Source organism: Alligator mississippiensis, chromosome 10 (genome assembly GCF_030867095.1).
Source record: "Alligator mississippiensis isolate rAllMis1 chromosome 10, rAllMis1, whole genome shotgun sequence".
Taxonomy (NCBI): Eukaryota; Metazoa; Chordata; order Crocodylia; family Alligatoridae; genus Alligator; species Alligator mississippiensis.
This window is the reverse complement of record NC_081833.1, coordinates 54,104,085-54,131,322: the sequence shown is the minus strand read 5'-3', so window position 1 is coordinate 54,131,322 and position 27,238 is coordinate 54,104,085. Positions and strand designations below refer to the sequence as shown.

General features: G+C 43.6%; 1 protein-coding gene across 1 annotated transcript in view; it reads right to left on the bottom strand.

Annotated features, from left to right (window-relative positions):
- LOC102563172 (ATP-binding cassette sub-family C member 12) overlaps nt 1–27,238 on the bottom strand; it is a 91,995-nt gene that overhangs the window by 38,879 nt on the left and 25,878 nt on the right. Inside the window, exons 11-18 of the mRNA XM_059713920.1 lie at nt 25,610–25,888; nt 24,186–24,257; nt 21,801–21,925; nt 20,315–20,387; nt 6,971–7,174; nt 2,849–2,983; nt 2,642–2,744; nt 2,479–2,550 (exon numbers count right to left, since the gene is read on the bottom strand). Coding sequence (XP_059569903.1) covers nt 2,479–2,550; nt 2,642–2,744; nt 2,849–2,983; nt 6,971–7,174; nt 20,315–20,387; nt 21,801–21,925; nt 24,186–24,257; nt 25,610–25,888 — 1,063 coding nt within the window. The remainder of the gene's footprint in view (nt 1–2,478; nt 2,551–2,641; nt 2,745–2,848; nt 2,984–6,970; nt 7,175–20,314; nt 20,388–21,800; nt 21,926–24,185; nt 24,258–25,609; nt 25,889–27,238) is intronic.

Genomic DNA, 27,238 nt, shown 5'->3' with positions numbered 1-27,238 from the left:
TTTGATATTTGCATCATGCAGGTATCCAATTTATGCACAATTAGTTACTGCACAGTAACATACGTGTAGACACCTTACTGCACAGTAACACTGTGTATGTGGACTGACTTGGGACTAACTTTAGCTTTAACATGTGCTTTAACATGTGCACATGTAGATGCTGGCTTAAACCCACTGACTGCACAGTAAATTACTGTGCATTAAATTTAATGTGCAGTAAATTCACATGTAGATGCCCCCAATGGGCATGTCTATATGTTCATTAATGTGCAGTAGTTAGTGCGCATTTAATTTAGTGCTTGCTTAATGAAGTATTTACTAAATGCGTAGTAACTACAGTAACTGTACAGTAGGACTGGCACATGGGTTTTTAGTGTGCTTACTGTGCAGTAGCCTAATACTACTGTGCAGTAACGTATTAGCATATTTTTTGCCTGGAATGCTACTGCGCAGTGTTATCTGACTACCGTGCATTAAGCGCCTCATACAGATGAGCCCAGTAAGCGTGCACATATGTAGACAAACACACTTACTGCGCAGTAAACTGTTCTACTGAGCAGTAAAGCATCTCGTGTTGACGCACCCAGTATATAGGAGCTAATCTGAGGTAGTTTAGCTCACACTGAAAGAAGATTAAGTTACTGTGGATTAGCTGTCATTTACTGTTATGTAAGAATGTACACACAGGCAATTACTGTGGAATAGTAAACATGCTGCAGGTCCCCGCCCCCATTTACATCACAGTAAGTTGCTTGTGTGTCTGTGGCAGAGCACCTTTGGTGCTTTCCAATTTAAAGGGCCAGAACAGGCAGCAGAGCAGCTGGCAGGTGCAGGCCAGCCCTGATGAGGCAGTCACATGACCGCAGGAAGGCCCTGGGTTAGGAGGGAGGGGCTGAGCAGTCTCTATTTTAACTCAGGCTCTCATAGATGAGCCAGAAGTTGTGCTGCAAGCAGCCAGCGAAGAACATCACCTGCTTGAGCTGCTGCTCATGGAACATCCTTGGAGGAAAGGGCAGGAGTTATGGGGATGGCAGGAGGCTTCTGGACCTGGGGCATGATGTAAAACTATAGCCTGCTGGGGTAGGATGGTGTGGTGGGGCTGCCTGTGGCAGGGTGGTCCCCAGGAAATGCCATGCCAGTTGCCTCCATAGTGAAAGGTGAGTAAGGGGCACCTTATAGCCCTAGTCCCCACAACCTGGAGGGACAGGCAGTAGGGGCAGGCATGTCTTCAGACACCTGAGCCCATGAGGTGTAAGACCCCAAGGCCCCAGTAAGGGGGTGTGGATTTGGCCCCAATGAGGGCATGGAAGAGTGGCCCCAGCAAGGGGGAAAAGTGTTGACCCCAGTAAAGGGGTGTAGTGAGAGAATGAGCCACATAGATTAGGGCCACAAGGGTGGCCTGAAGGGCTATACTGGGGGCACATGGAGTAGGACAGCAAGAGTGACCTAAAGGTCTGTGTATAGGCCAGCCCCACAAATAGTTTGGGGAGTTAGCCCCAGTGAGGGGGTGTAAGTTGTCACCCCAATGAGTGGAGGAGTAGCCCCAGTGAGGGGGCAGAGGAGTTGGACCCCAGTAAGCCTTCAGATGTGGTGAGGCTGAGGGAGACACCAGTAAACCCTCAGACATTTTGAGGCTGAGTGTGGGTCAATGAGGAAGAACTCTGGGATGCCATCTGTGAGACATGAGACGTGGTACAGGGAAGGTCAGAGCTGTGTGTAACACCCTAGGCATCAGGGCATTAAATAGGCAGCCTCTTACATTTTGCATCAAGTTTATTACAACAAGTTGTGGCAGGCGAGACAGGGCAGACTGCCCTAGACAGAGGGGCAGGCCAGTACGGTGACTAGCCACAAGCCAGCCCCCTGTCACAGTGTCCATACCTGGAGTCCGTTTGTGGAAGTCCCACTCATCATAGGACAAATGAGTCGCATCTACAAGTTGCCCTGTGGTGACATAATGACACAGTAAATTGCCATATGGTGCACTATGATGACATAGCAATCATGAGTGTCTATAGGTGTTTGCCAGCTGTGTTGCTGTAGTGGCGCGCTCCCTGGGTATAGTGCACCGCTACAGCAATGTAGCAGTGAAATCTAACCATGAGCCAGATGCATGGTGTAGTAAGCACCCATACTGCACTGTGCTTTAGTATTTCCTTTTGTAAGTATCTCCTACCTCAAATTAGCTCCAAAAGGAAGTACTAAAGTACAGTGCCATAGCAACATCGCCGTACCACATGGCAACGTGTAGATGCATCCATAGAAAACAAAAGGTTGACATGCCCCAAAGATCTTGCAGTCAGTCCAGGCAAGAGGAACTGAGAAGCAGAAACTAGCTCATTATGGATAGAAAGTACAAGATTGAAAGTAGCAGTCCTTTTCAAACCAGAAAGTTATATTTATTTTCAATTAAACTCATTCATCTAAAAAGCAATGTCTAAAAAGTAGCAAGAGGAAGAGGGATTCTGTTTAACCTACCCGTTGTGCTTCTCCCTTGTGTGTCTCTTTCAGGTTCCTTATTGATGATTCCTTCTTTAGGCATGTTGGAACCTGTGAGTATGAAATAACAGACACATAACTAGACTTTCTTTACACATTGTAGACAGTAGCCTCTTATTCTTTATTAAATAACTTATTTTACCAGGATTTATAGCTCCTTCTTTAGAACTTCTAGAGGTATCACTCTTGTCTTGGTTTTTCATCCTAGGTTCTATTACTGATTCAATCAAAACATGTTTTGGCTTCTGCAAAAAATGGCAAATTTGCAAGTGAAATCGGAACCTCCTCTTTCAGTATTCAATAACATGTCAGTAGCAGAGTATGTTTAGTACTAAGGGTTATGTGTTACCTTTGCCTGCTCCTTATGGAGGTTTTCAATTAGTTGGGCATAGCGTCCCTGTTCTTCCATTAATTTTTTGTGAGTTCCAGTTTCACATATTTCTCCATCTTCTAATAAAATGACTTCATCACAGAATTCCAAATACTACAGGGTTTTTAAAAATGCAAGAGTGATTCTATAAAAATTGTTGTGATTACAGTAGAAATAAATGCATGTATCTAGTATTTTCAATAGAATGATGATAATTAACAAGTTTCATTTCACAGTTGAGAAAATTTCAGCAATTTCTTGTTCATTTGCTACCATCATGCAAGGATCAGTGTTCCTTTTTGTGTGTCACAATTGAACACGTAAAGGGATTGTTTTTAAAATGGCTTTCCAATACAGTCAGTTTTGTTACAAGGATTCAGTCAAAATTATTAAAATAGCTTGCTTGGGTTCCTTTTAACCAAATTAATTGGTTTACTTCTCAGCTGAGGAGGAATTGCAAAGAAAAGAAACTGTTCATAGCTGTATTGCTTTTGGACTGTTTCTGTGCTGAGCCCAACATAGTTTAGAGCAGCAAAGCTCTTAGCTGGATATGACCCCAAAGGTCTGACATATTATTTACAGATTGCCAAAGAACAGGGGCACTCTAATTAATTTACTGATTGCATTTCTGTTTATTTTGTCTCTGATAAATCTGAAGCATACTCCCTAGGCTTAATAAAAACAATGCTTCCTTTATTGCTGCAGGTGTAGAAGGGACCAATGGAAGCAAAACCAATATAGCTGCTGCGCAGGACCTGCTGGGGGCAGGAAGTTAAGGAATACCCTTTGTCTGTCATGATAACCAGCAGCCCATGGTAGATGTTTGGGGAGATCCAACATGAAGTTCAGATGGAAGATCTGTTTCTGCACAAATCTTCCAAGTTCTCCTTGCCTTGTACGTTTCATGGAGCAGGTTGGCTCCACTGGCATTTCCTTGCTTTAATGAGAGTATTTTTCATTTTTCCCTTGTGGGCCATCCTATATCCCAGCCAAGACATTTGGTCTGGATAATGGAGACAGGTTTTACCATTACTATAACTAGGAGTCAGTGTGTAGGGCTTGAGCCCTGGGTCCCTATTTAGAGCCACTGCTGGTGTATATGGAGATGGTAAAGGGGTAGTGGCAGGCCCAGTATAAAGGGAGAATGCGCTGCAGTGGTAGGAGCAGCAGTCAAGGTTTTTTGAGTTTCTGGTAAGGCTCTCTCCCGCTGAGCACCCCACCCTCACCACTGTCTGGCCCTTAGCAGAACATCTCCCACCTTGCCTAAGGCACCTAAATTCCCAGTTACATTTCTGGGTTTTATTGCTATCTGTCTGACAGAAAAGAGGCCCTAAACCTGGCATGACATTATTTGGCAGACCACTTATTATCCTTCCAAAACACATTCATGTGTTACATGGTACTTTCAGTTCAGGCCAAGGCCCTTGTGTTGTCTGCCCCGGAATGGACCGAGAAATTTGAAGTAGGTGAATAGCAATATACCTTTAAATTTTGCTTTTTCCCAATGTGGGGGTGAAACCCATTCCATATAATTTCTGATGGTCCTCCCCCGTCCTCCCCAACCATTCCTCAGGGGGTTCCAGGGAGGCAAGGATGCAGGTGGTTTTTTTTAAGCATCTCACAATTACCTCTTACAAGTCTGCACATCTTGAAGTACACTTACTCAGATCGGGGACTCCTGGACATGTGCACTGGTGCATTTTCACCATAACACTGAACTTTTTAGAAAAAAGTTATGCAGTTAAATGCAACTGACATTAGTGCAACATTGAGGTTTCCAGATAAAATAAGAAGTAAGAACCTCATTAAAGCCTTCTATAGCAGTGTCAATTGGGTTATACTTATCTATTTTTGTTATTTCTCTATATTTCTGTTTACACTGTTAAATAAAAACAACCATAACATATGCACGATGAATGCAGGTCCCCAGTTAATATTGTTGCAGGAATTTTACATTTTGCTTTTCTTGACTTTTCTTTTATCTCTGACCTTAAAGTTTCATTAATTTAGATTTTGGCATTTATTACATGCCACGCTACTTTCTTATATTAGTGCAGGGCATTCTTCTCCAGCTTGTACTTCAAGACAGTATAAGCTGTAACTTCTGTGCCACCTGCTGGCAAATTGCTTTTATATTACTAGCAGGAAAAAAATATAAATGGTCATACTGGATCAGTGAAAAAGGAAGGATAGTTTTTGCATTACGTAGCTATGAGGCATTCTAGATATAAAAGTGCTAATTCTGAACATAGACATTTATACTCTAATTAAGGTTAAAGTATAAACTGTGGAAAATTAATATTTTGAAAGGGATATCTATATTCCTGTTTACCGGAGGAGAGGCTTGAAGCACAGTACTTAGCCAGACTGGAGAGAAATGTCTGCTCAAATATGAGCCTTATACTCCATATGTATTACATAAGCACAGAGGTCAGAATTAAGCTGGGGGAAAAGGATGGTGTCAGACCAAGTGAACATTTGAACTCAAAATAGGAACAGAAGCATCATCAAAAAACAAGTGGATTCTACTGATCCCCTATTGTACCATTTGCCTGGCACAGCCCATAAGAAAATATTTTTCTCAGAACACACTTGTTGATTGTGGACAATAAGTGATAAGATCACAGATATGGGACTTGATCCAAACCCCAAAGAAATCAATGGAAAAGTTGGTGAGGCCCACAAAAAGTGCTGTTCATTGAAGTCTAACTTGTAGATTTTGTTGTATCTGGCTCATTCTTAATATCCTTAATGACAAACAACTCCATCAGTAGGCCTGATCTTGCAGTTCCTGCATACTGTTTTTTAAGTACACATTAGTGCCAATGGCAAGGTCCCCAGTACTATATCGGAAGTAGTTTTCACTAGCTAACTTGGCAATTACTAATAACTCATGCAGCTAATAAAAATGGCTAATAACTCATGCAGCATGGTCAAATGATATTTAATAAATGTTTCTTCCATGTATATTAATAAATTGCTCAGTAATCTCTAGTGCATCAGTGAGAAATTAGAGTGCCTAATAAACTAACTACCAATATTTATTTTTAATTATTATGAATTTTTCCTTAAGGTAGCTGAAACATAAACTGATAAAGATACCCACCACTAATGGGGGAAATGAAGAACTGGAAGCAGCTGATTACATTTTTCTGCTTCTTGATTCAAATTTTGCTTAATGAAGTCTATGCTTCACTCCCTGATGTAGGAAACAGGGATGGAATGTAAGGCTGAAAACAACAACCAACTTGATTCATCTTTGATCATTTTATCTCGCAGCAAACCCCAGACTTTACAGGCTGCCAAACCCATTGTCCCACATGAAGTACCTGTGAATTATTTGAATTAGAACCTCGTCTCTGAATAATCGTGGCTAATTCAACTTAATTGCCATTTTAGTCTGTTGTGCAAATGGCTGTGCCACATCTGTTTTGATTCAAGTCATATCCTGGCCTAATAAGAGTTCAATTAAAGTTGTTGTCTGCTTTTAGCCTAAAGGAAAAATCTTTATTTATATATTTTGACCATAATTTACTTTAGGGCCAGGAATTATTTTCAGAAAATACATGATGATAATAATATTTACCTGAAGAGCAGCAACTATGAGCAAAACAAATTTTGTCTTATTCATAGCAAAGAAAAAGAAAATAATAGTTGGAGATTACTTAAGTTACTTTTGAAAGTACCTATAGCTCCCAATTTTACAGAGCAACATGGTGCCACATGAGTACTCTACCCCAGTAGCACTGCTCTGTGTGGGTGCTCCCCAACCATGCTTCTCCCACTAACAGCATCCCCACTGCAGGTGTCACTGGCAGCCTGGCTTCCCTGGCACCGCATACTGCCACCTTTCCCCATTCCCTGGGGCCAGGGCTGTCCCTAGGGGGGCGAATCAGAGTGACCACCCTGGGCCCTGTGCTTTGGGGGGCTCCGCGGTCAGTGCCACATACATCAATTCCTTTTATAACAGAAAGCATGTTTTTCCTTTATGAAGAATGTATTTGTAGAATTGAATGTTGTTTCACATTTATACTTCTACATACATATTCTACAATGTATTTTATATTTACAATTAGTGAAAGTTAATTTTGCTTTATTTACCTGCAGTTGGTGAGTTACAAGTACTATTGTTTTTTTTTTAAGGGCTTCTCTTATGCATTTCTCAAAAATATATTTTCCGACATGTGCATCAACTGCTGACAAGGGATCATCCAACAAGTAAATGTCTCTATTAGAGTAAACAGCACGAGCTAAGCTGATTCTTTGCTTCTGGCCTCCAGAGAAGTTAAGACCTCTTTCACCTACCTTTAAATGACAAAAGATCAGTACATTAGTTTATTTTTAGTATTTTGATTTGATAGAGAGAGGGAGATGCAAATACACACATATATATGTGTGATGATATTTCATATAGGCTAATTGAAAGTGGGCTTGTCTACACGTTGCCATGGTGATTTTGTTATTGTGCCGTCATTTAGTACTTCCTTCTGATAACATAACATACCATATCAGTAACACTCCATACTGCACCATGTGTGCTGTGCAGTTATTTTTAGGCACTATGTTGCCATAGCACGTGGTGTCACAGTTCCTGCCTGCAGACACTATTTCACCATAGCGCCTTGCTATAGCGATGTAGCATCATGTGTAGATGCGCCCAGTAGTTTTCGTGTAGGTGAAAGTCTGTCTGTAGTTAAAGTTGACCATTGTTTTACCTTATAAGACCCTGTATTCATTTATTTATAAACTTTGTTAAGTGAGGGGAGATAATAGGCAAGAAGATGGGAACGCAACTGGGGAGGAGGTTGATATAGCAGCACAATGAAACACAGTTATCAGAACTTTAGAGACACTCAGGAAATTACATTTAGGGGGAAAAAAACAACCCCAAACCCTGCATCACAGAGTCATACAGGTTGCAAATTCAAGTGCTCAGAATGTAAGGAATTTCAGAATTCAGGTTTTCTGGGCAACCTTAAATTTCCCCCTTGAACATACACTTTATGATCAGTCTTTCATTTTTTTCACACGATTCCTTCCTCATTCTTTCATTCTCCTTCTGGGTGTTCATGGTACTCCACTTAATTTGCTCCTAAAGTTGGAAGGTGTGTAGTGAATGAGGAAGAAAAGGATGTTCCATGGTACAGACAATTGAATATTTCCCCAGAGAACTGAAGTCTACCATTGCCTCAGCTACAGAATTCCTAAGTAATGCTGGACAAGCTATTAAAGTCAGAATTTTCAGAGGCGGCATTGCATGTTTCTCATTTCCTAGGTATCCAACTTGGGACATCTAGCCTGATTTGTGAAAGTGCTGAGTGTTCATCACCGTGGCTAAAGTCAATAGGAGTCCTGCTCTGAACATATACAAATTTACAGAGTGCTAAAACTGTAGGCTTCTCAAACTGGGTACCCAAAATTCTTTGACATTGGTCCTCTTAGGCATTTGTAAGCAGTAATTTCATTGACATCAAATGGAGGAATGCTTATTCAAGGCATATAAGATCAGATTCATAATTATTAGCTGACTTGTTTTTTTCGTCTGAATAAAGGAAAATAATCTTCTGACATTGGCTAAACGGTTTAAATCACAGTGCTAATTATTGTTACAACAGGACTACCATATGAAAATCAAACCTCATGGCACTAAAATATTAATGTGCTATTAAAAAAATGGACTCAAGAGAAAGCAGTGGGTGAATTGCACCAAATGCACGGTGACTCCTGAATTTCCTCTGGTAATAACACAGCTTCAAGCCACCTGGCAAACAAGCTTATGCTTTACAGATACAACTGAGCCTTCAGTTAAAAGATTATTTATGGTCCTACTTAGATTGTTGGGAATAAAAAAATAAACTGACAAGCTAGGCTGGCCATGGGGGAAGCATTGCTGAATTCCATTATCACAGAATTCTCTTAAAGTTTAAACCTGATTCTATTTCAGGTTAGGGGAACATCTAGGATGATACAGTGCAAAGCAGGTAATAAAAAGAGGAGGCTTCAACATATTTAGGAACTCATCTATAGTGGTCTAGCCAGCATGTTCAAGTAAAAGGACTTAAGGGGAAAGACAAGGGACACAAGATGAAAAAGAGGACTAGTGGTCTTAAAAAGGAAAGATGAGTCACAGTTTCAGTAGGCTTATGATTACAGTGCAGATAACTCTCCAGTGTTCAGATGTCCCTGAATTTTGGGTTCAGATGTCCCTGAACTTTGGAAAAATGTACATTGAATCCAGACCTGAAACTTCTGGCTTGTGCCTATCTTTACTTTCTGCTAACTTCAATGATCTCATCCACTGCTCGTGCATCCTGCTTGGTCCAGGAATCACTGAACTAAAGATTCCTAGAAGAAACCACTGGTGATGAAAGTTCTGAAAGGGAGGAATAGTAAGTTGGCAAATTCCTCAGGACATAGTTGTCACTAACTCATTCGAGGGGTTCTCCCAAAACTCTGAGTTTCTCCCCACTGTCCTGCTGCTTGTTGCAAGAAACAGATGAAGTTTTTCCCTAGATTAACTCCTTATCCCTGCAAACCTCTGCTCAACTTCCCTTTACTGGGCTTCACAGCTCTGTCAGCTCCAAGTGGCTTCCTCTTGGGTGGTAAAAGAACCCAAGGCAACTTTATGTCCCCCTTCCTGTAGAATGGGTTAGCCTGGAATAACATCTGCCCTGATATCCACTTTACCACAGGCAACCAGCAAGGAGACAAAACAATAAAAAGATTTAATAAATAAATACAAGGAGGAAAGAATTACACAAGAAAAACTGATCATAAAGTCTGGAGATGGAACAAAAAGACTACCTTCTCATCTGACAACAACTTGTGCTGCAAGCTGCAAGCACTCCTGCTTGCAGAAAACACCTACGACTTAGGGCAAACAGAAACCTGGTGAGATTCTTCCCACGACTGGGCGGTACACATTGAGGGTTATAAGCTGTACAGAAAGGATAGAGTGGAAAAGAGAGGGGAGGGGTGGCGCTCTATGACAATGAGCAATATATATTGACCCTTATCAAAACGGAATCGGAGAAAGTAGAAGGATTGTGGGTTAGGTTACATGGAGGTCAAGGAGAAAGGGATTTGGTGGTAGGGGTCTGCTACAGACCCCCACACCAAGGGGAAGAAATAGATTTGGGGCTCCTGAGGCAGCTCTCGGAGACCATAAAAACTAGGGAGGTGGTAGTCACGGGGGACCTAAACTACCCAGACATCTGCTGGGAGATGCAGACAGCAAAGTCCCACCGTTCACGCAGATTCCTATCCTGTGTACAGGACCTCCACCTGACACAGGAGGTACATGGTCCCACTAGGGGGAATGCCTTACTGGACCTGGTATTGGCAACGGGGGATGACATTGTAGGAGACCTACAGATTGGTGGTCACCTGGGGGACAGTGAGCACCAAATAATAGAATTCACCATAAGATGTCGAGTGGGTAAGGTAACTAGTAGGGTGAAAGTGCTAGACTTTAGGAAAGCTGATTTCAATGAACTCAGGCATTTAGTCAAGGACGCACTGCAGAGTAAGAGTTTTAAAGAGTTGGGAGCCCAGGAAGGGTGGCTGTGCCTTAAGGAAATGATCCTTCGAGCACAGAGGGAGACAATCCCGATGCGGGGAAAAAGGGGGAAAGGGGCCAAGAGGCTCCCTTGGCTGACCAGAGAAATCCAGAGCAGCCTACAGGCCAAAAGGGGGGCATATAAAAAGTGGAAACGGGGAGAGATTACTAAAGAGGAGTATACCTCCTCTGCTCGCGCTTGTAGGGAGGCAGTTAGACAGGCCAAAGCTACCATGGAGCTGAGGATGGCATCCCAAGTTAAGGATAACAAAAAATTGTTTTTTAGATATATAGGGAGTAAAAGGAAGGCCCAGGGAGGAATAGGACCTCTACTAAATGGACAGAAGCAATTGGTGACGGACAGGGGGGACAAGGCTGAACTCCTCAATGAGTTCTTTGCCTCAGTGTTCCTAAGCGAGGGGCACGACAAGTCTCTCACTGGGATTGTAGAGAGGCAGCAGCAGAGCGCCAGACTACCAAGTGTAGACCCTGAGATGTGCAGAGGCACTTGGAGGAACTGGATGCGTTTAAGTCGGCAGGCCCGGATGAGCTCCATCCGAGGGTACTGAAGGCACTGGCCGACGTCATTGCACAGCCACTGGCGGGAATATTTGAACACTCATGGCGCATGGGCCAGGTCCCGGAGGACTGGAAAACGGCCAATGTGGTCCCCATTTTCAAGAAGGGGAGGAAGGAGGACCCAGGCAACTATAGGCCAGTCAGTCTCACCTCCATCCTAGGCAAAGTCTTTGAAAAAATTATCAAGGCTCACATTTGCGAGAGCCCGGCAGGACAAATTATGCTGAGGGGAAACCAGCATGGGTTCATAGCAGGTAGATCATGCCTGACTAATCTAGTCTCTTTTTATGACCAGGTTACAAAACACCTGGATGCAGGAGTAGGGGTTGACGTTGTTTACTTAGACTTCAGGAAGGCCTTTGATATGGTATCCCACCCCATACTGGTGAACAAGTTAAGAGGCTGTGACTTGGATGACTACACAGTCTGGTAGGTGGCGAATTGGCTAGAGGGTCATACCCAGAGAGTCATGGTGGATGGGTCGGTATCGACCTGGAAGGGTGTGGGCAGTAGGGTCCCGCAGGGCTCAGTCCTTGGACCGATACTCTTTAATGTCTTCATCAGCAACTTGGACGAGGGAGTGAAGTGTACTCTGTCCAAGTTTGCGGATGACACAAAACTGTGGGGAGAAGTGGACACGCAGGAGGGCAGGGAACAACTACAAGCAGACCTGGACAGGTTGGACATATGGGCAGAAAACAACAGAATGCAATTCAACAAGGAGAAATGCAAAATGCTGCACCTAGGGAGGAAAAATGTCCAGCACACCTACAGCCTAGGGAATGACCTGCTTGGAGGCACGGAAGTGGAAAGGGATCTCGGAGTCTCCAAGATGAACATGAGTCGTCAGTGTGACGAGGTCATTAGGAAAGCTAATGGCACTTTATCGTGCATCAGCAGATGTATGACGAACAGAACCAAGGAGGTGATAATTCCCCTCTATCGGGCGCTGGTCAGACCACAGCTGGAATACCACGTGCAGTTTTGGGCATCACACTTCAAGAGGGATGTGGATAACCTGGAGAGGGTCCAGAGAAGGGCCACTCGTATGATTAAGCGCTTGCAGGCCAAGCCCTATGAGGAGAGACTGGGGCATCTGGACCTCTTCAGCCTCCACAAGAGAAGGTTGAGAGGCGACCTTGTGGCTGCCTATAAGTTCATCATGGGGGCACAGAAGGGAATTGGTGAGGTTTTATTCACCAAGGCGCCCCTGGGGGTTACAAGAAATAATGGCCATAAGCTAGCAGAGAGCAGATTTAGACTGGACATTAGGAAGAACTTCACAGTTAGTGGCCAAAGTCTGGAATGGGCTCCCAAGGGAGGTGGTGCTCTCCCCTACCCTGGGGGTCTTCAAGAGGAGGTTAGATAGGCATCTAGCTGGGGTCATCTAAACCCAGTACTCTTTCCTGCCTATGCAGGGGGTCAGACTTGATGATCTATTGAGGTCCCTTCTGACCCTAACATCTATGAATCTATGAACTTAGTCTTTCAGAGAGCCCTTCCAGTATTTTCAGAGATGAGCCTTTCTGCTGAAAATGTCAGTCCTGACCCTGGGGACCTGAACTCTCAAAGCCTGGAAAACCAAAAGACCTCAACTATCTACTACATAGTTCCCATCTCAGAATCCTTTCTAGCTAACAGCCCATCTCTCAGAGATGCCTTTGCTATTGAGGGGTTGATTCTCCCACATCAGCAGGGGACCAGAGAGGACAGGGGAGTTCTCTGTCCCCAGTCCTGGAGCTGCTCCTCCCAGGAGCCAGGAACCGATCAGTGCTGGGATGGGGTTTCACTCTGCCCTGTGCTTCCCCACCCCTTCCCAGCACTGCATGGCTCCTGGCTCCCTACAGGAACTGGGAGCCAAACAGAACTGGGACTGGGGAGATGCCAGTGAGCCCTTGGCTGAGCAGGGATTCCCCACCCATCAGGGAGTTAGCCAGGATCTATCCCACTCCTAGGGCAGCTGCCAGCCAGACCCCAGCCAGACAGGGATTCCTTGCCCAGCAGGGGGCTTGCCAGGAGCTGTCCCACTCCTAGGGCAGCTAGTGGGGAGCCCCCTGCTGGGCTGGGATTCCCTGTCCAGCAGGCAGCTGGCTGGAACCTATCCCACTCCTGAGGCAGCTGCCCCCAGAAGTGAGACAACTTCCAGTGAGCCCCCTGCTTTGTGTGGGAGCCCCACTGGGCATGAGGCTCACTGGCAGCTGCATGTCCCAATGTGCACAGGCCCAGGAGAGCTCTGCTAGCTGCTGTAGGAGTGGTCTCGCAGCTCCATGCACATCAGGACCCCTCCTGACATGCACAAAGCCAGAAGCCAGCCACTGCTGCAGCTGGCAGAGCTCTCCTGGCCCCACATGCTTTGGGACTGGACCCCGTGATCCCTGGCAGCCCTTGGGCTACCACTCCAGGGGAGCCTAGAGTTCCCCCTGGCTGCTGCAGGGAAGCAGAGCAGGGTAGAAGCAGCTCTGTACTGGGATGCTGCCATTGGGAACAGATTTGCTCCCAACAGGGTGCACATGTAGACACGTTCCCAGGAAAGGCTTACTACACAGTATTGTACTGCACAGTCAGCCTGTATCACATTAATAGCATGTGTAGATGCATCCACAGACAGCATAGTATAATCCATATAGTGATAAAAGCAACATAAATAAATATAGCACAATATTGCATTTTCATGGAGCTCACACATACCATATCAGTAAAACAAACATAAGAAAAACCTGCAGAATACCCCTCTAGCACCTAGAATTATAGTGAGGTTTGTGACAATAGTCTAAAGCTACCAAAGTACTTTGAATTATCTAGAAACTAATTAGGAAGAAGATTGGCTAAGAATGAGTACAGAAAAGAAGCTTAGTTTTTAATGACATATATCTGAAAGTTGCTGTATAAAACCGTGAAAGTACTTTATGATAGTGGTCAGGTACAGTACTTATAATGTGGTGATTGTGTTAACAAATGTAGCAACAACCATACTCATTGTAATAGCTAATATTCAGTTCTTGCTGTTTAGCTCTGTTTCTCTGATAGCTGGCTGGGACACCTGGGTACCCATCTCTTATTTTTCACTTAGTTACCCACCTCTTTAGTTATTTCTTAGAGCGCAGAAAGAAGTGAATTTTTTGCATGATCTGGTTCCTGAAAGCACTCTATAGCTATGGCATAACACATGTGCATGGCTGCAGAACACTTTTAAAATGGCTGACTGTGCAAAAAATTAACCCTTGTTAAATCAGGTAGTAAATGAAGGTGCTCTAAATTAGAGCACTTAGGAATCTTCTATACAGTTCCCTTCAAGGATTAAGTGTCAGGCCCTGGGTCTATCACATGGAGGAGGTGGAGAATTCAAGGAGACTTAGCTAGCTGGCTGGCTGCCTCCATGCAGGTGGGGGTGGGGTGTGATCGAGCCAGCAATGAGGTCTGGGGGGTCCTTGGCCAGGTCCCACCCCCCCTGGGAGAGGGTCCCCAATGTCCACTGGCTCTGAAGGAGAAGAACCAGAGGCCCCCCACCTGTATTGACAGCCAGGAGCTTCTAAAGCAGGCAACAGTGCCCCCTGCTGCCTTTGCCTATGGAGGCACTGAACCCCCATGCACGGGAGCCACATATGTGTTGGGTTTGGATGATGCTGTAACTTTAAGCACTTTGCATAAAGTGCAAAAAGTTACAGCGTGATTGAGGTGCCCTTTATAACTTCTGTAAACACCCTTAGTTTTGAAGAAGTGCATTTCTGTCCACAGAAGGACAGAAAGGAAAATTACAAGAATATGATTTATCATAATCTCAAAGTCCCTACCTTTGACAGTACTCTATCCTTAATAGTGTCTATGATTATTAACACTAGGTTTGACCCTGTAGCAGGGTGCAGGCCTGTGGCTGCAACCCAACTGCTGGGCTGAGACAGAGATTTCCTGTTTACCTGCCTGGGAAGAGTGGCCAAGTTGATGGGAATAATTAGCTGGCCCAAAGGAAGTGAAGAAGCTCTCAGAGAAAAAGGCTGAGGAGGGAGAGAATATGAGGGAGCTGATCAAAAAGCACCATGCCAGAATTGTCTCTCTCTAGGTCTGTAGAGAGAATACCAAGTGTATGGTTTTTGGATTTAAAGGGCCAGGCAGAGAAAAGAGGTGGAAAAGCTGAGCCCTGCAGCCTGGGACAGAGTACTCTTTCTCTGAGTCTGAAAAGTGAAGGGAAATCAGAGGGTGGTTCCCGTGTTTGTTGTTTGTGTACTTGAAGAGAAGATGTGTTTGTTTATCTGAAGGTAAAAGTCTCGTTTGTGTTCTCTAGAGACAAGGACTCTGGGGGTACAATAAATGGACTGATTGGCCAGTTGTACATGTGCCGGGGGTTTAGTTCTCCCTAAAGTGAAATGGTGGGTTTTTAATTGGTGGGTTTTTGTTTTGATTAAAAACCCACTGTTTCAATTTAGGGACTTCTGTCACTGTGATGGAACAATGACAGCCCCCGTCAACTCATGCCCCCACCCTGCCACCACTGGCAGGCTCCACTGAAAGAAAAAAAAAGTGGTGAGGGACCTGATCTTTTTTTTCCTCCCCAGAGCCTGCCCACGTCTCCTACAGCCAGGAGGCAAGCTGCTGGTGGGCTCTGAGCTGTGGGTGGCCCAGGTCCTTCCCTCCGTGGCAGTGGCACCCCCACCCCAGGTGGCACCCACCCACTAGCACCCCACCCAGGCAGTCCCAGGAAGCATCACCACCGTGGAGGGAAGCACCAGGCCCCCCACAGTTCAGGGACTGTGCAACCCAGAGGCAGTTCATGTGGGCAAGCTCCACTGAGGAAAAAAAGAAAGAAGTGGCTAGGGACCTGATCTTTTTTTTTCCCCCTCTCCCAGAGCCTGCCTGTGTCTCCCACAGCCAAGGAGTGAGTGGCCTGGCCTGTGCACCATCCCTGCCACTATCTCCAGATATATTGCTGTAATGTGTTATGTAGCAAACTAAAATACATCAGATATCTTTTACTTTGCTCTGTAAAAAAAGTTAGTTAAATCGAAATATGCCACCACAGGTGTACACAGTTACAGAATTTAATTGCAATAAGCCACTGAATATGTACACCGTGACACAATTAGATTGCTAAAAAGGCAATTAAACTGCTAAAAAGGGCAATTTCTTCACATTTACAAGGACCCTTCATCACGTGTACAAGGGCCCATTGTAATGATAAAAGGGCTCTTGAGTCTGTCAGAGGGAGTACACCACACTATGGACCCCTTGCTGCAGAACTTGAACATGCATTTTTTCTTAAGCCTGAAGTAAGACTGCTGTATAGAAACAACTGAGCCTCACTAACATATATGTGAAGAAACTTTATACTGAAGTTTACAAGAGAATTTAATGAAATGTTGAAACAGGGTGTTTAGAGCTTAAGAGGTAGAGATGATGGTAAAATATATGGTACTGTTTCCATTTCCTTACTGGATCACTTTTATGAGCATTCAGCATAGTGTAAATGCTCAGTATCAGTCACATATGCAATGTAAAATTTATGTTGTAGAGTTAGTTGAGTTAGCAACATCAGTTAACGCACAAACAATTATATTTTCTGTTTTAATAATTTGTTTGCATTTTAAATCTCCATATGGAATTGTAAATTGTGACTTGCATGCAAAAACATAGACACTTAGGAAAATTATGACTAACTTCAAATAATAAATACATATGAGAATTGCACAAACTGCTCCCAGAAAATAAACAACAGAAAAAAGCCAAAATTCATTAGTTAAATTACTCAGAATATTTTGATCAGCATTGCTGTAGATATGAGTTTAATGAAACAAAGAACAATTTGGAAAAGCAACTGATTAAAGACAATTCAAGGAGGAAAATGTTTTATTGTAGAAAATAGATAGCTAAGCCTTGTATGGGATTTGACTTACTGCAATGTAAACTAGGCTGTGAACTCCAAGTTGCTGCATGGTAACTGCCCACATGTGGGCCCTTAATCCAGAAGAAATTTGAAGAAGCTTAGGCTGCAAACAGATATCACCTTTGTGCCTTCATAAGATTTGTTCTAGTGGCTCAAAGTGAAAGCAAAAACATGCCCATGCCCTCTGTTATGCCACAGATGCCCAAATGTGCTATTATGCGGCAGATGTCTGTTTTAAAGCAGGAAAGTGCAGGTAGCCTGCAGCTGCCTGTGCTCGCCGGGTGCCTTAAGCAGGTGGTCCCAGGAATTCAGGGGCCCGATCCTGAACACCCTGGGAATCCTTCTGCATGCAGAATAGGGCCCCTGAAGCCCTGGGAGCACCTGCCAGGATTTCCCCATTTTCAGAGGCACACCCGAGATTGGATTCTCTTGAGCACACCTCTGCAAGTGGAGGTACCTGGAGTTTCCCTGCTTGCAGTGTGTGAGCCACTCAGGTAGCCACACTGGAGTGATGTTGCTGGACATGTTGGGTCAGATGTACTGCTACACTCTGACCCCTTTTACTCTAGCTAAGGAGCATTGACTGAAGATCCACAGATCAGGACCCTGGCCTCCCTGGGCAGCTGGCCTGAGGCTTGCCCCTGGATTATGGGCTTCTCCCCAGGCCCTGCTCCCTGCTCAGAGACCATAACTGGTAACGCAAACCAATAATAATAATAAATGAAAAAGGTTGCACTTATTGTCATGCTGGCTATTTGTGGTCTCCACTGTCTGTTCCCTTTGTTGTAGTTCTGGTGCCCCTGTCAGCCCTGATCTGGGCACAGGTTGGCAGCAGGGCTTCTGCCAGGCAAGGAAAAACTCACCCAGGCATCACACCATCTGAGCATCCCTGGCAGCAGCTGCTTCTCTTCACCCCAGAAGCCCCCCTTTCTAGTCGTTCCAGGCTGCTCTTAACTCCCTGCTCTTGCAGGGGTGGGCCTTCCCCAGCGGGGCTGCTCATCATGGCTGCATCCACCATGCAAGGTTCTGGCTGGTCTGTGCAGCTGCAGTGCAGCTGTGTCTGTCTTTGTGGGGGGAGCGTGGGGTCCCGGGCTGCAGGCAGTTCGGACATGCTCCTCCTTGTAGTAACGGGGCTAGGTCTTGTTACACGGTGGCATTTCCCCAGTGTTGATCCATAGGATCAGGCCCCTGAAGCCCAGGAGTAGCAGGGGCTGAACCCTGTGGGACTATGGGTGACGTCTGTTTTGCTTAGCGATGTTTCAGTTGTGTTGGGTTCATTTGGCAACATTTAGCAAACTCTGTTTATATCCTCCGCAGTGAAAGTGTGGTAAGCTACTTTGCATTTAGCAAAAGGAGAGGGGTTAAAACATTCACAAGGGCAGATACTGCAAAGTAGCTGACACACGTAAGTTCACACCCTACTTTACCTCACACTAACTTGCTCTTATCCCCTGTGTTTCTCAGTTCTTTTCAGGTTGGCAAACCCATATTTGAAATCAGATTTTTTTACAACCTTCTTATGCTTACTATAAAAGTAAGGGTAAAATAAAGGTGTTAATAATAAACTATATAGTGTATTTGAGTGAGGATCAGTGAGCACATCTACATGTGCTATTAATGCACACCGTTAACTCTGGCACGTATTGCTGGAGTTTATTGCCCCTGGGACCACAGCATGTTGAGCCGGGTTGGAGCAGCCCTGGCTGGCAGAAGGTCCAGGGGGTCAGCCTGCCAGCCCAGGTCTACTCCAACCTGGCTCAGCGTGCTGCGGTGAGGATAACTGGGGCACAAGTGTTCTCCAGTGCAGAGCTAACCAGCAGGCAGCCCCCACATTGAAGCACCCTCGTGCCCCAGCCAGCCGCATCAACGTCTACGCATGTGTTGCTGCATACTAAAGAACTCTGCCATAGGATAGTATTTGTATCTACAAACACTGACCTGTGGCAGAGTTAATTAGTTTCTCGTGGCCTAATAGCGCTGCATGCGTAGATGCTGAGACATTTACTGCAGACCTAATTAAACAACTCCACAGTAAATGTCTCATGTACACACACTCTATGTGTTTCAAAGGGTTGACAAAAAACATTTGATTGATAGAGAATACTTGACCTTAAAGACTAGGAGCATTCAGGGAATAGAGGAGCAAGATTATTTGCTCTAGATTGTAATAACATTTTCAATGCCTTGCAACCCTCCATCCCACTCCCAAATGCTAACTGATTTTCAAGACTCCCTAATGTGGTGGACCCCACCAATTAGGAAAAAACTGACTAAATATTCAGGGCCAGATCCTAGGCTGCTGGAACTTGGGATAGCTCTGTTGGCTTTAGTTTACAAGGCCTTGTTTAGGCTTTGACCCTCACAAGTCATTCATAAATGGTTGGCATACAGTAACTAAGGAAATCCTTGGGAATGTAGTCTGCAGTCACATGGCTGAGGGAATACCACCATTCCCTTAAGTCTGCTTCCAGAAAATAATGGCTTCTTTATATAATGACCTGAAGTGAACCCTTCCATTGGTTATTTAGGTAGGACAGAATTATTTCTTTATCTGGGAGGTCATAAACCCATTTTCTTTATACAGCTGGGTGAACAATACACTTTGGTAAATGGTAGCATAACTGTTCATATTTTATGCCCCTCAAGATTTTATTGAAGACAGAATTCAGCTCAATTTTGCACCTTTTTAGGTTCCCTGTTGTCTGTGCAAAGCCTGGGAAAAAGAGAAGTGTCTAAGATAGCCCTGGAAAAAATTTTACTTCCTTAAAAGCAAGTTACACACCTGACTCATGGCTGGAGAGATTAATTTATCTGCTCAGGATATGTTGCTATAATACCTCTTCTAAAGGCCTAAACCACAAGAGTCCTTTTTTAGAGGAGAAACACTTAGGGGAAAATCCTATTTCACTTTATGCACCCAAATGGCCACCACCCAGCCACATAACTGTCACTTTTAGCACTTACGCACAATTTACTATCTTATTCCACATTCAGTATAGATGTGCAAGAACTGATACCACTACCACACATGCTCAGTAGGCTGTGCTCTGGCCAGGCAAGTGTGTGGCATTGTATGCACATACTCAGGCAAGCATAGTCCCAGGTGTGCAAACTGAAATAGGATTCTGCCCATAGTTCATATTTTCAATATATTTTTGCAACAAATAGATAGAAAACTTGTCAAAAAATATTTTCAAGGGCCCTTTATTTAATTTTCATTCCCAGGACAAAAAAATTCTAGCCTAGAATTAGATGTGAAATGTAAAATATGAGGTATGGTAATTTATTCATGGTGGAACAGAAGTGCGAGTGGGTTGACAACTGGACTTAGAATGGAAAGCAATTTTAACAATGGAAAGAAAGATTGGTACTTCTCTATAGTATGTGGCAAAATTGAACCAGATTGGCTGTTTGTTTGCATAAGAACACTTACTTCAGTCATATCACCAGCGGGAAGAAGTTCCATATCTGCCTTCAGATTGCATGCATTGATTACATAATTGTACCTGAAGAATGAAACGTTAGTGTTTTTAAATTCTCAAAATCAGAACATGGATTTTGAATGACTGTTTGATCTATGTGAAATAGTGACAGTGGCTATCATTCACTCTTTCAGACCCAGCACTCTCCCTCATGGTTTCTTTGCATATGTGTTGTAGATGTATTAGGCAGTCAGCCCTGTGACAAAGTTGCTTCTCAAATTCTTATAATGAAATTCGATATGGGTAGATATACAGTCCTGCACTTGGCAGCTTCCAGTGGAGGGTGAGAAAGTCATATCTACAGAGCGTTTAAAAACTGCAGAGAAAACTTCATAGGTATTTAAGGGAATTTAGTATTTCCTATATTTTTTCCATATTTCAATGGGTTGGATTCTTTTAGTATAGTTAATTTCTTCCAATTTTGGACTTAAAAAGTCTCATCCCATGTAAAATGGCCTTTTGTGTGATATGTGCAGCCTGTATAAATATAGAAGCATGTACTATCACTATCGCTATGGAGAGGGGAATAAGCCATCTGTATTAATTTTCTCGGCAGGGCTATTGGCACGTGCACGGCTACACATTACTGTGGGTGGACTAGTACCCAAGCTAGATCATTTAAACCTAGCTTGGATGTATCTGTACTGCTTTGCAGACTGCAGTGTAGATCTGCAATATATCAATTAGTTGTGTCAGAACTCAGTAACTGCTGCTTTTGATTTCTGGGGATGTTCCTGTTATTTACCTTATGAAAACCGTAACACACTCATTGTCTTTTAATATTAGACACACATACTACTGCATCTGAAATCTGAACACATGCCACATAATAATAGGATTAAAATAATAATCAAATAATCATCACGATGTATGTACAGTACAGGTCCTGAGGAAAGAAAGTACCTAATAATAAGGTCAGTCATGAAAAAAACCAAAAACAAGAAACAAAAAACCAGCCACCATTTGCAGCCTGATATAAAGTTAATATCACTTTTAAATAATCCAATTGCCTTCAAAGATATAAAAATAATTAAAATAATTGACTAATTAGATTACTTAATTTGCAGTGTTGGAAGTACATGTATATAGAGGGACCTGGAAGCTTTAATTTTAAAGGAAGTTGATGCTGGGATCCTCACACAGGTGTTTTCTGTTTTGTGATTGATCTTGTTGCACTCTTTCTGGTAGCAACTTTTGGTTGGCTGTGGAGGTAATGTTTTGGGAAATAATGTTTGGCATTGATGACTGCAGCAGATTACTGAGTTCTACTGAATGTAGATTGAATCTAGCACTTTCAGTGCCCTTATATTTTGCCACATGTATGTGTAAATATCACTTTTTACTGGTGCGTCTATCTTCTAAGAGAAATGGAGCTCATTGGAAAGAAAAAGGAACATACAGTAAAAACACACATGTACACTATATTTTAATGTTTACCTCTGTTCATTATATTCTGTTCCAAATAATATATTTTGTCTAACGCTTCCATGAAATATCCATGCTTGCTGCGACACATAAGCTAATGTTCCATCAACACCTACTGTCCCATCATTCAAGTGCAACTGAAACAGATTTCAAAAAAACTGTTTTATACTGCTTTTCCAAGCAATATTATAACATAAAGTAGGGGCATTTTATCTGAGTTTAATCCTGCAGTATATAAAGTAGGTATTTAGTTTGTGGCTTAAGAAGAACCTGCAGTTCTGTTGGGTAGTTACCCAAACAATTCCTCTAGGATGCCCTAGTTATTGCCCTATTTTCAGGAATGGCTGAGAAGCAGAGGCTATCAAAGTGGCACAAAGAGCTTAAGCATCAATTACTATAAAACTAGCTAGAGGTACAGCTGGGCACCCTGAGCAGTGGTGGTGTACTGGGCAGTGATGAGGCTGCTGGCAGTTGTGGCAGTGTTGTGTCAGCAGCAACAGTAACCATTTTTTGTGCCCCTCCTTAAGTCAGCACAGGGGCCTGGTGCCTCACTTGTCCCCTCTTTAACTTACTCTACTGGAACTAGCTTTAGTTTCTACTCATGTTGTTTCCCACTCCTCTGTGTAGAATCCCTCTCCTGTAGAAGGTAGGTTGGAGCTGACGAATAGACATTTCAGAAGCTTTCCAAGAGACTGACTTTCCATCAAAAATGTCAATGTATTGAAATCAAAATGTCCCATGGGAGCATGTCAATTTTGAAAAAAATGTCACTGGAAACTAGGCAGGTCTCTAACAGAAACCTATTTGGTTTCCTGCCCCATTTTGGCAGCCCATCATCTGTACTGTTAGAAACTGACCATCCCAGATGTCCAAAAGGGCTGTGCGAAATTTCGGCAGCTGTTTCTTTTCAGAAGTGTTTCAGGCCATTTCAGCACCCAAAACACCAAATCTGAATCAAAATGGAAGGCTCAGAAACATCTCTGAAATGAAATGAGGCATCCAAAACATTTTGGAAATGTTTTGGAAAATTTCGGAGTTTCAGAGCTGTTCTTCCAGGGAAACAGCTGTACACTGCTGCCCTGCCACACAACCTGGCTCCCTTCCCTGGGGTCCCTTCCAATCCCAGTGCTCTGGGGGAGGGATGGAAAAACTGCATAAAAGGCAGCATTGTTTGAACTGCCCTGCTTTCTGCCTTGGTGTCAGTTACTGAGCTGTGTGTTCCAGTTTTGCCTGTCAGCAGCTAGAGGTGCAGGGCCCCAGAACCCAGACTCCCCCTGCACCTATATCCTTGACAGCTGGCAGGTTTCATGGCTGCAGCAGGGCCTAGGAGGCCTGCAGTTTTCACGGGCTGCATGCCCCAAGACAGACACAGTCAGTTGCATAAGCACCCATGTCAGGAGTTTTGCTTGTCAGCAGCCAGAGGTGCAGGGCCGCAGAACCCAGAAGCCACTGAACCTATCTCCTTGACAGCTGGCAGGCTTCGTGGCCTCATCAGGGGCTAGCATGCCTGCAGCTTTCACCCTGGTGTGCCTTAACACACGCAGTGTCATCCATGTTACGCATTTTGCTTGTTCGCAGCTTGAGGTGCAGTTTCCTCCAAACCCCTGCACCTATCTCCTTGAAACTTGGCAGGCTTTGTGGTCTCAGCAGGGGCTAGCAGGCCTGCAGTTTTGACCTTGCTGTGGCTTAACACATACACATGACATGAGTTTTGCTTTCAAGATTTCAGGTGCAGTTTCCCTGAAACCCCTGCACCTATATCATTGAAACTTGGCAGATTTAATCCAAATTAGGCCAGAAATGACAAAGTTATAGGCTGTTTCAAGCTTCGCCATTATAGCATATGGGCGAAACTTCAAAACAGCATTCAAACAGTGAAACTGTTTCGATGAAATGAAACAGAACAGCGGTTTCGAATTGAAATTAAATTCAAAACAAAACGCTGTTCCATTGAAATGTCAAAATGCTGTTCGAAATGGAACGGTGCCATTTCGCACAGCCCTAGCATGCAGGACATTTCCATTTGCTCCACACACTTCTGTTTCCAGCAGACACAGTGCAGGGTCAGACTGCGAAGGCCTGTGGCAACAGTAAATGCTTCTGAGAACCACAGCCACCTCCTGATCTTTCTGGTGGCAGCAGCATTTATCTCCAGCCTGTGGCTGCCACTGGGTGAAACTGCCCTGCATGCTTCTGTTTTCACAAGATATGTTGGAGTTGAACTGTGAAAAGCTGCAGAAGAAACAATGCGCCTGCCTGCATCTTTCTATTTTTCAAGATAGCTAACAGAACAGCGTAACAGAACAAGTACTGTCAAATATTCAACAAGGTATATATTTCTAATATAAATGGAAAATAAAAGTCACTGTAGAAGTTATTCCAAAGTGATTCACATACCTGTCCTAGAATGGCTGATAATATTGAGCTCTTTCCACTTCCAATATTTCCACAAATACCCAAAACTTTTTCCTACAGAAGAGACATATTTTGAAGATACTTGAACTATATTTGTAAAATAAGAACGTCACATTGTCTACCATTCTGTGAGCATGGAGCAAGTATTTATACAGCTTGTTATACAGTGGCAACGCACATGGGGTGCACCCCCTGAGAGCGCCGGTGCATCCCCTGATAAGCCATGCATGCCGCTTCAGCAATGGGCAGGGGAGCAGGCAGGAGCACCAGTGCTCCCCCTGCAAGCACCAAGTGATCACTGCAGCTGCTCCCAAAAGTGGCCACAGCCACTCCCGGAAGCGGCTGCAGTGATTGGCCACAGCGATCAGCCACAGGCGAACTGCCTCTGGGCAGTGTGATCTGCTGCAGAGGGACACCCCCCTGGCATCAAGATCTGCCATGGGGACCCAAACCCCCTGGGCAGTGAGACTGGTTGTGCCCCCACTGACTAAGGTGGCACCAGTTGCCCATGCTGTTATACACTCTAATTCTTAAGAACAGTCCTATTCTGGAAAAGGTACATAAACATTTAATTGTAAACTTGTACTTATGTCTGTTCCCATAGCATAACCATAATGCTTATCTGAAACCCAAGAAAATAGAGATAGTGTTAGAAGCAGTTTGATAAAATCTGTACAAAATAGTACAAAATATTGCCACTTGTAATAATACAGTAATGCAAAGCTTTTTTAAAGGATGTTTTTATTGTGTAGGGTGCTGTAGCCTAGGATTTTAATTAACGTAAGGAATTTACAAAATAAATCTCTACTTTGGTGACTGGCATAAACAGCCAAGCGTGAATGTGTAGTTTATTTGCTAAAATTAGTCTCATTACTTAAGGGTGAGAGTTGCATTCCATTAACCATGTTCTGTGTTAGCCTACAGTAGGGTCTTGTTCCATCCTTGGGTTTCCTGTGCACTACAACATAATAACAGTAAAAATTATTACAGGCGACCCTCGCCATTTGTGAGGGATACATTCCCATGATCCCTGTGTATGGTGAAATCCGTGAATAGGGCACTGTGTTCATAAACGCAGTCTGCCTACATGAACGCAGTGCCCCTAGCGGCTTGGGGGAGAGGCACAGCTCTGGCGGTAACAGCGGGACCACGGCAGTGACAGCAGGAGCCTGGTGGTGGCGGCGGGAGCCCGGTAGCAGGAGCCCAGCAGCAGCAAGTGCAGTGTTATTTATTAATAGTCCAACAAGTGCTTTAGAGGTGCAGGAAAAGTGAGAGGCAAATTGAAACTTTTGTTATAATCTGTAGAGCAGTGTAAGGCAGAGGTAGCAGAAGAAGCAGGACATCCAAATAGTTGCATGGTAGATTGTTAAATAATCTTTTAGACAATTATTTTAATACATACATACCTTTTTCACAATAAAGCTTATGTTACGCAAAACACAAACTTTGCTATCCACTTTTCCTTCCTCCATTGTCTGGGATGTCACTGTGTGAGAAAATTCAGGCTCTGTTTCTGGTTGGCATTTATAAGCATTCTTTCTGTTCATAGTCTTTTTATTCTTTTCATTTTCCCTGTGTTCATTCTGATGTTCCCAATATAGTGTGGCATTATCCATTACTACAGCATTTTCTGAATCTTCCAGTTGCTTTACATAACTGGGAGGGATTTCAGCTTTAAGAATTTTCTAAAATATGAGAGATACAGTTTAAGAATGCTGCTTATTAGTTAAAATACAAAGAAGAATGAAAAACATATGATTGCTTTGATAAATTCAGCAAGAGCTGACTTGGTGAAATGGGGAGAGATTCTGGGCATACAAATTAGTATGGCAGCAAAATCTGTTCAGGAAAGGCCTTTTCCTGCAGTAGGAAACAGATATTGCAGCAGAAATACTGCAAAAAGATTGTTCTTAGGAGATTTTCACTTTTAATACATGAGAGTTGGTCTAGTTTAATTAAACCTTTGAGCATTTGGATTCAGATCCATTTGTGACTGCTTTATCTTAACAGAAAAATTCAGTGACTAGTTTTAATACAAAGGGCACCATTATGCAAAGACCTGGACACAGGCCACAGAACAGAGACATTTGGTTCCCCAGGGACAAGTAGCAGTGGCACATCCTGAGATAGCCAGGCTCTAATACACCCACTCCACCATCCAGCAGGGGCTGAAAAAACCCCAGACTGAACTCCCTTCATTCCCTTTCCTCCCTCCCATTCTGAAAACAGTGATATGCTGGGAGGCAGCACAGACAGAAATTACAGAAGATGCTGTGTTTGGAAAGGTCTTCTTCTGACCACTCATTCAATGAGTGTTCAGATTTTTGCTGAATCAGCCATTTTAAGTGGTCTGCAGCCATACACTTGTGTTTGGCCATGACTACAGCCCATTTTCTATGGCCAGTTCAAGCAAAAACTGTCACTTCTGTCTATGCCCCTAGGGTGCATCTACACATGAGATTAACATGACTCAATAAACTCTGGCACAGTTTGTGCTGGAGAAAACTGCTCCTAGGAGCAGCATCTACACATGTGGATGGGACAGCAGCAATTTGCTGTCTGCTTGTGCATTTCAGCACAGTAAAGTACTCCACCGTAAACTGGTACTATCGGGGACTGCAGTTAATTAACCTACTGTGCCCCAATACTGGTATGTGTAATCTCTGATGCTTTACTGCAGAGCTAATTCATCTACTCTGCAGTTAAGTTCATGTATAGATGCATCCTCAGTATCTTAATTCAGAAAACAGTTCTAATTGCTCTATCAATAGGGCCAGGCATTTCTTTAACAGTCATCTTAGAGGAAATAAAGTAGAACCAGTTGTCCCATAAGAAGGCATGGAGAACAAGAAAATAGAAGAGTTTTTATAAGGTAAGTTATATACAATCATGACAGCAAAATATAAAAGTTGTGCATGTTTTTAAAAATTAATCTAAAACTAATTCTCATATCAACTGTCTAGTGAACCAATGTGTGTATATACATTAAATGCATAATTTATTTGCATATTTGAACACATAGCAGCTAGACAGGC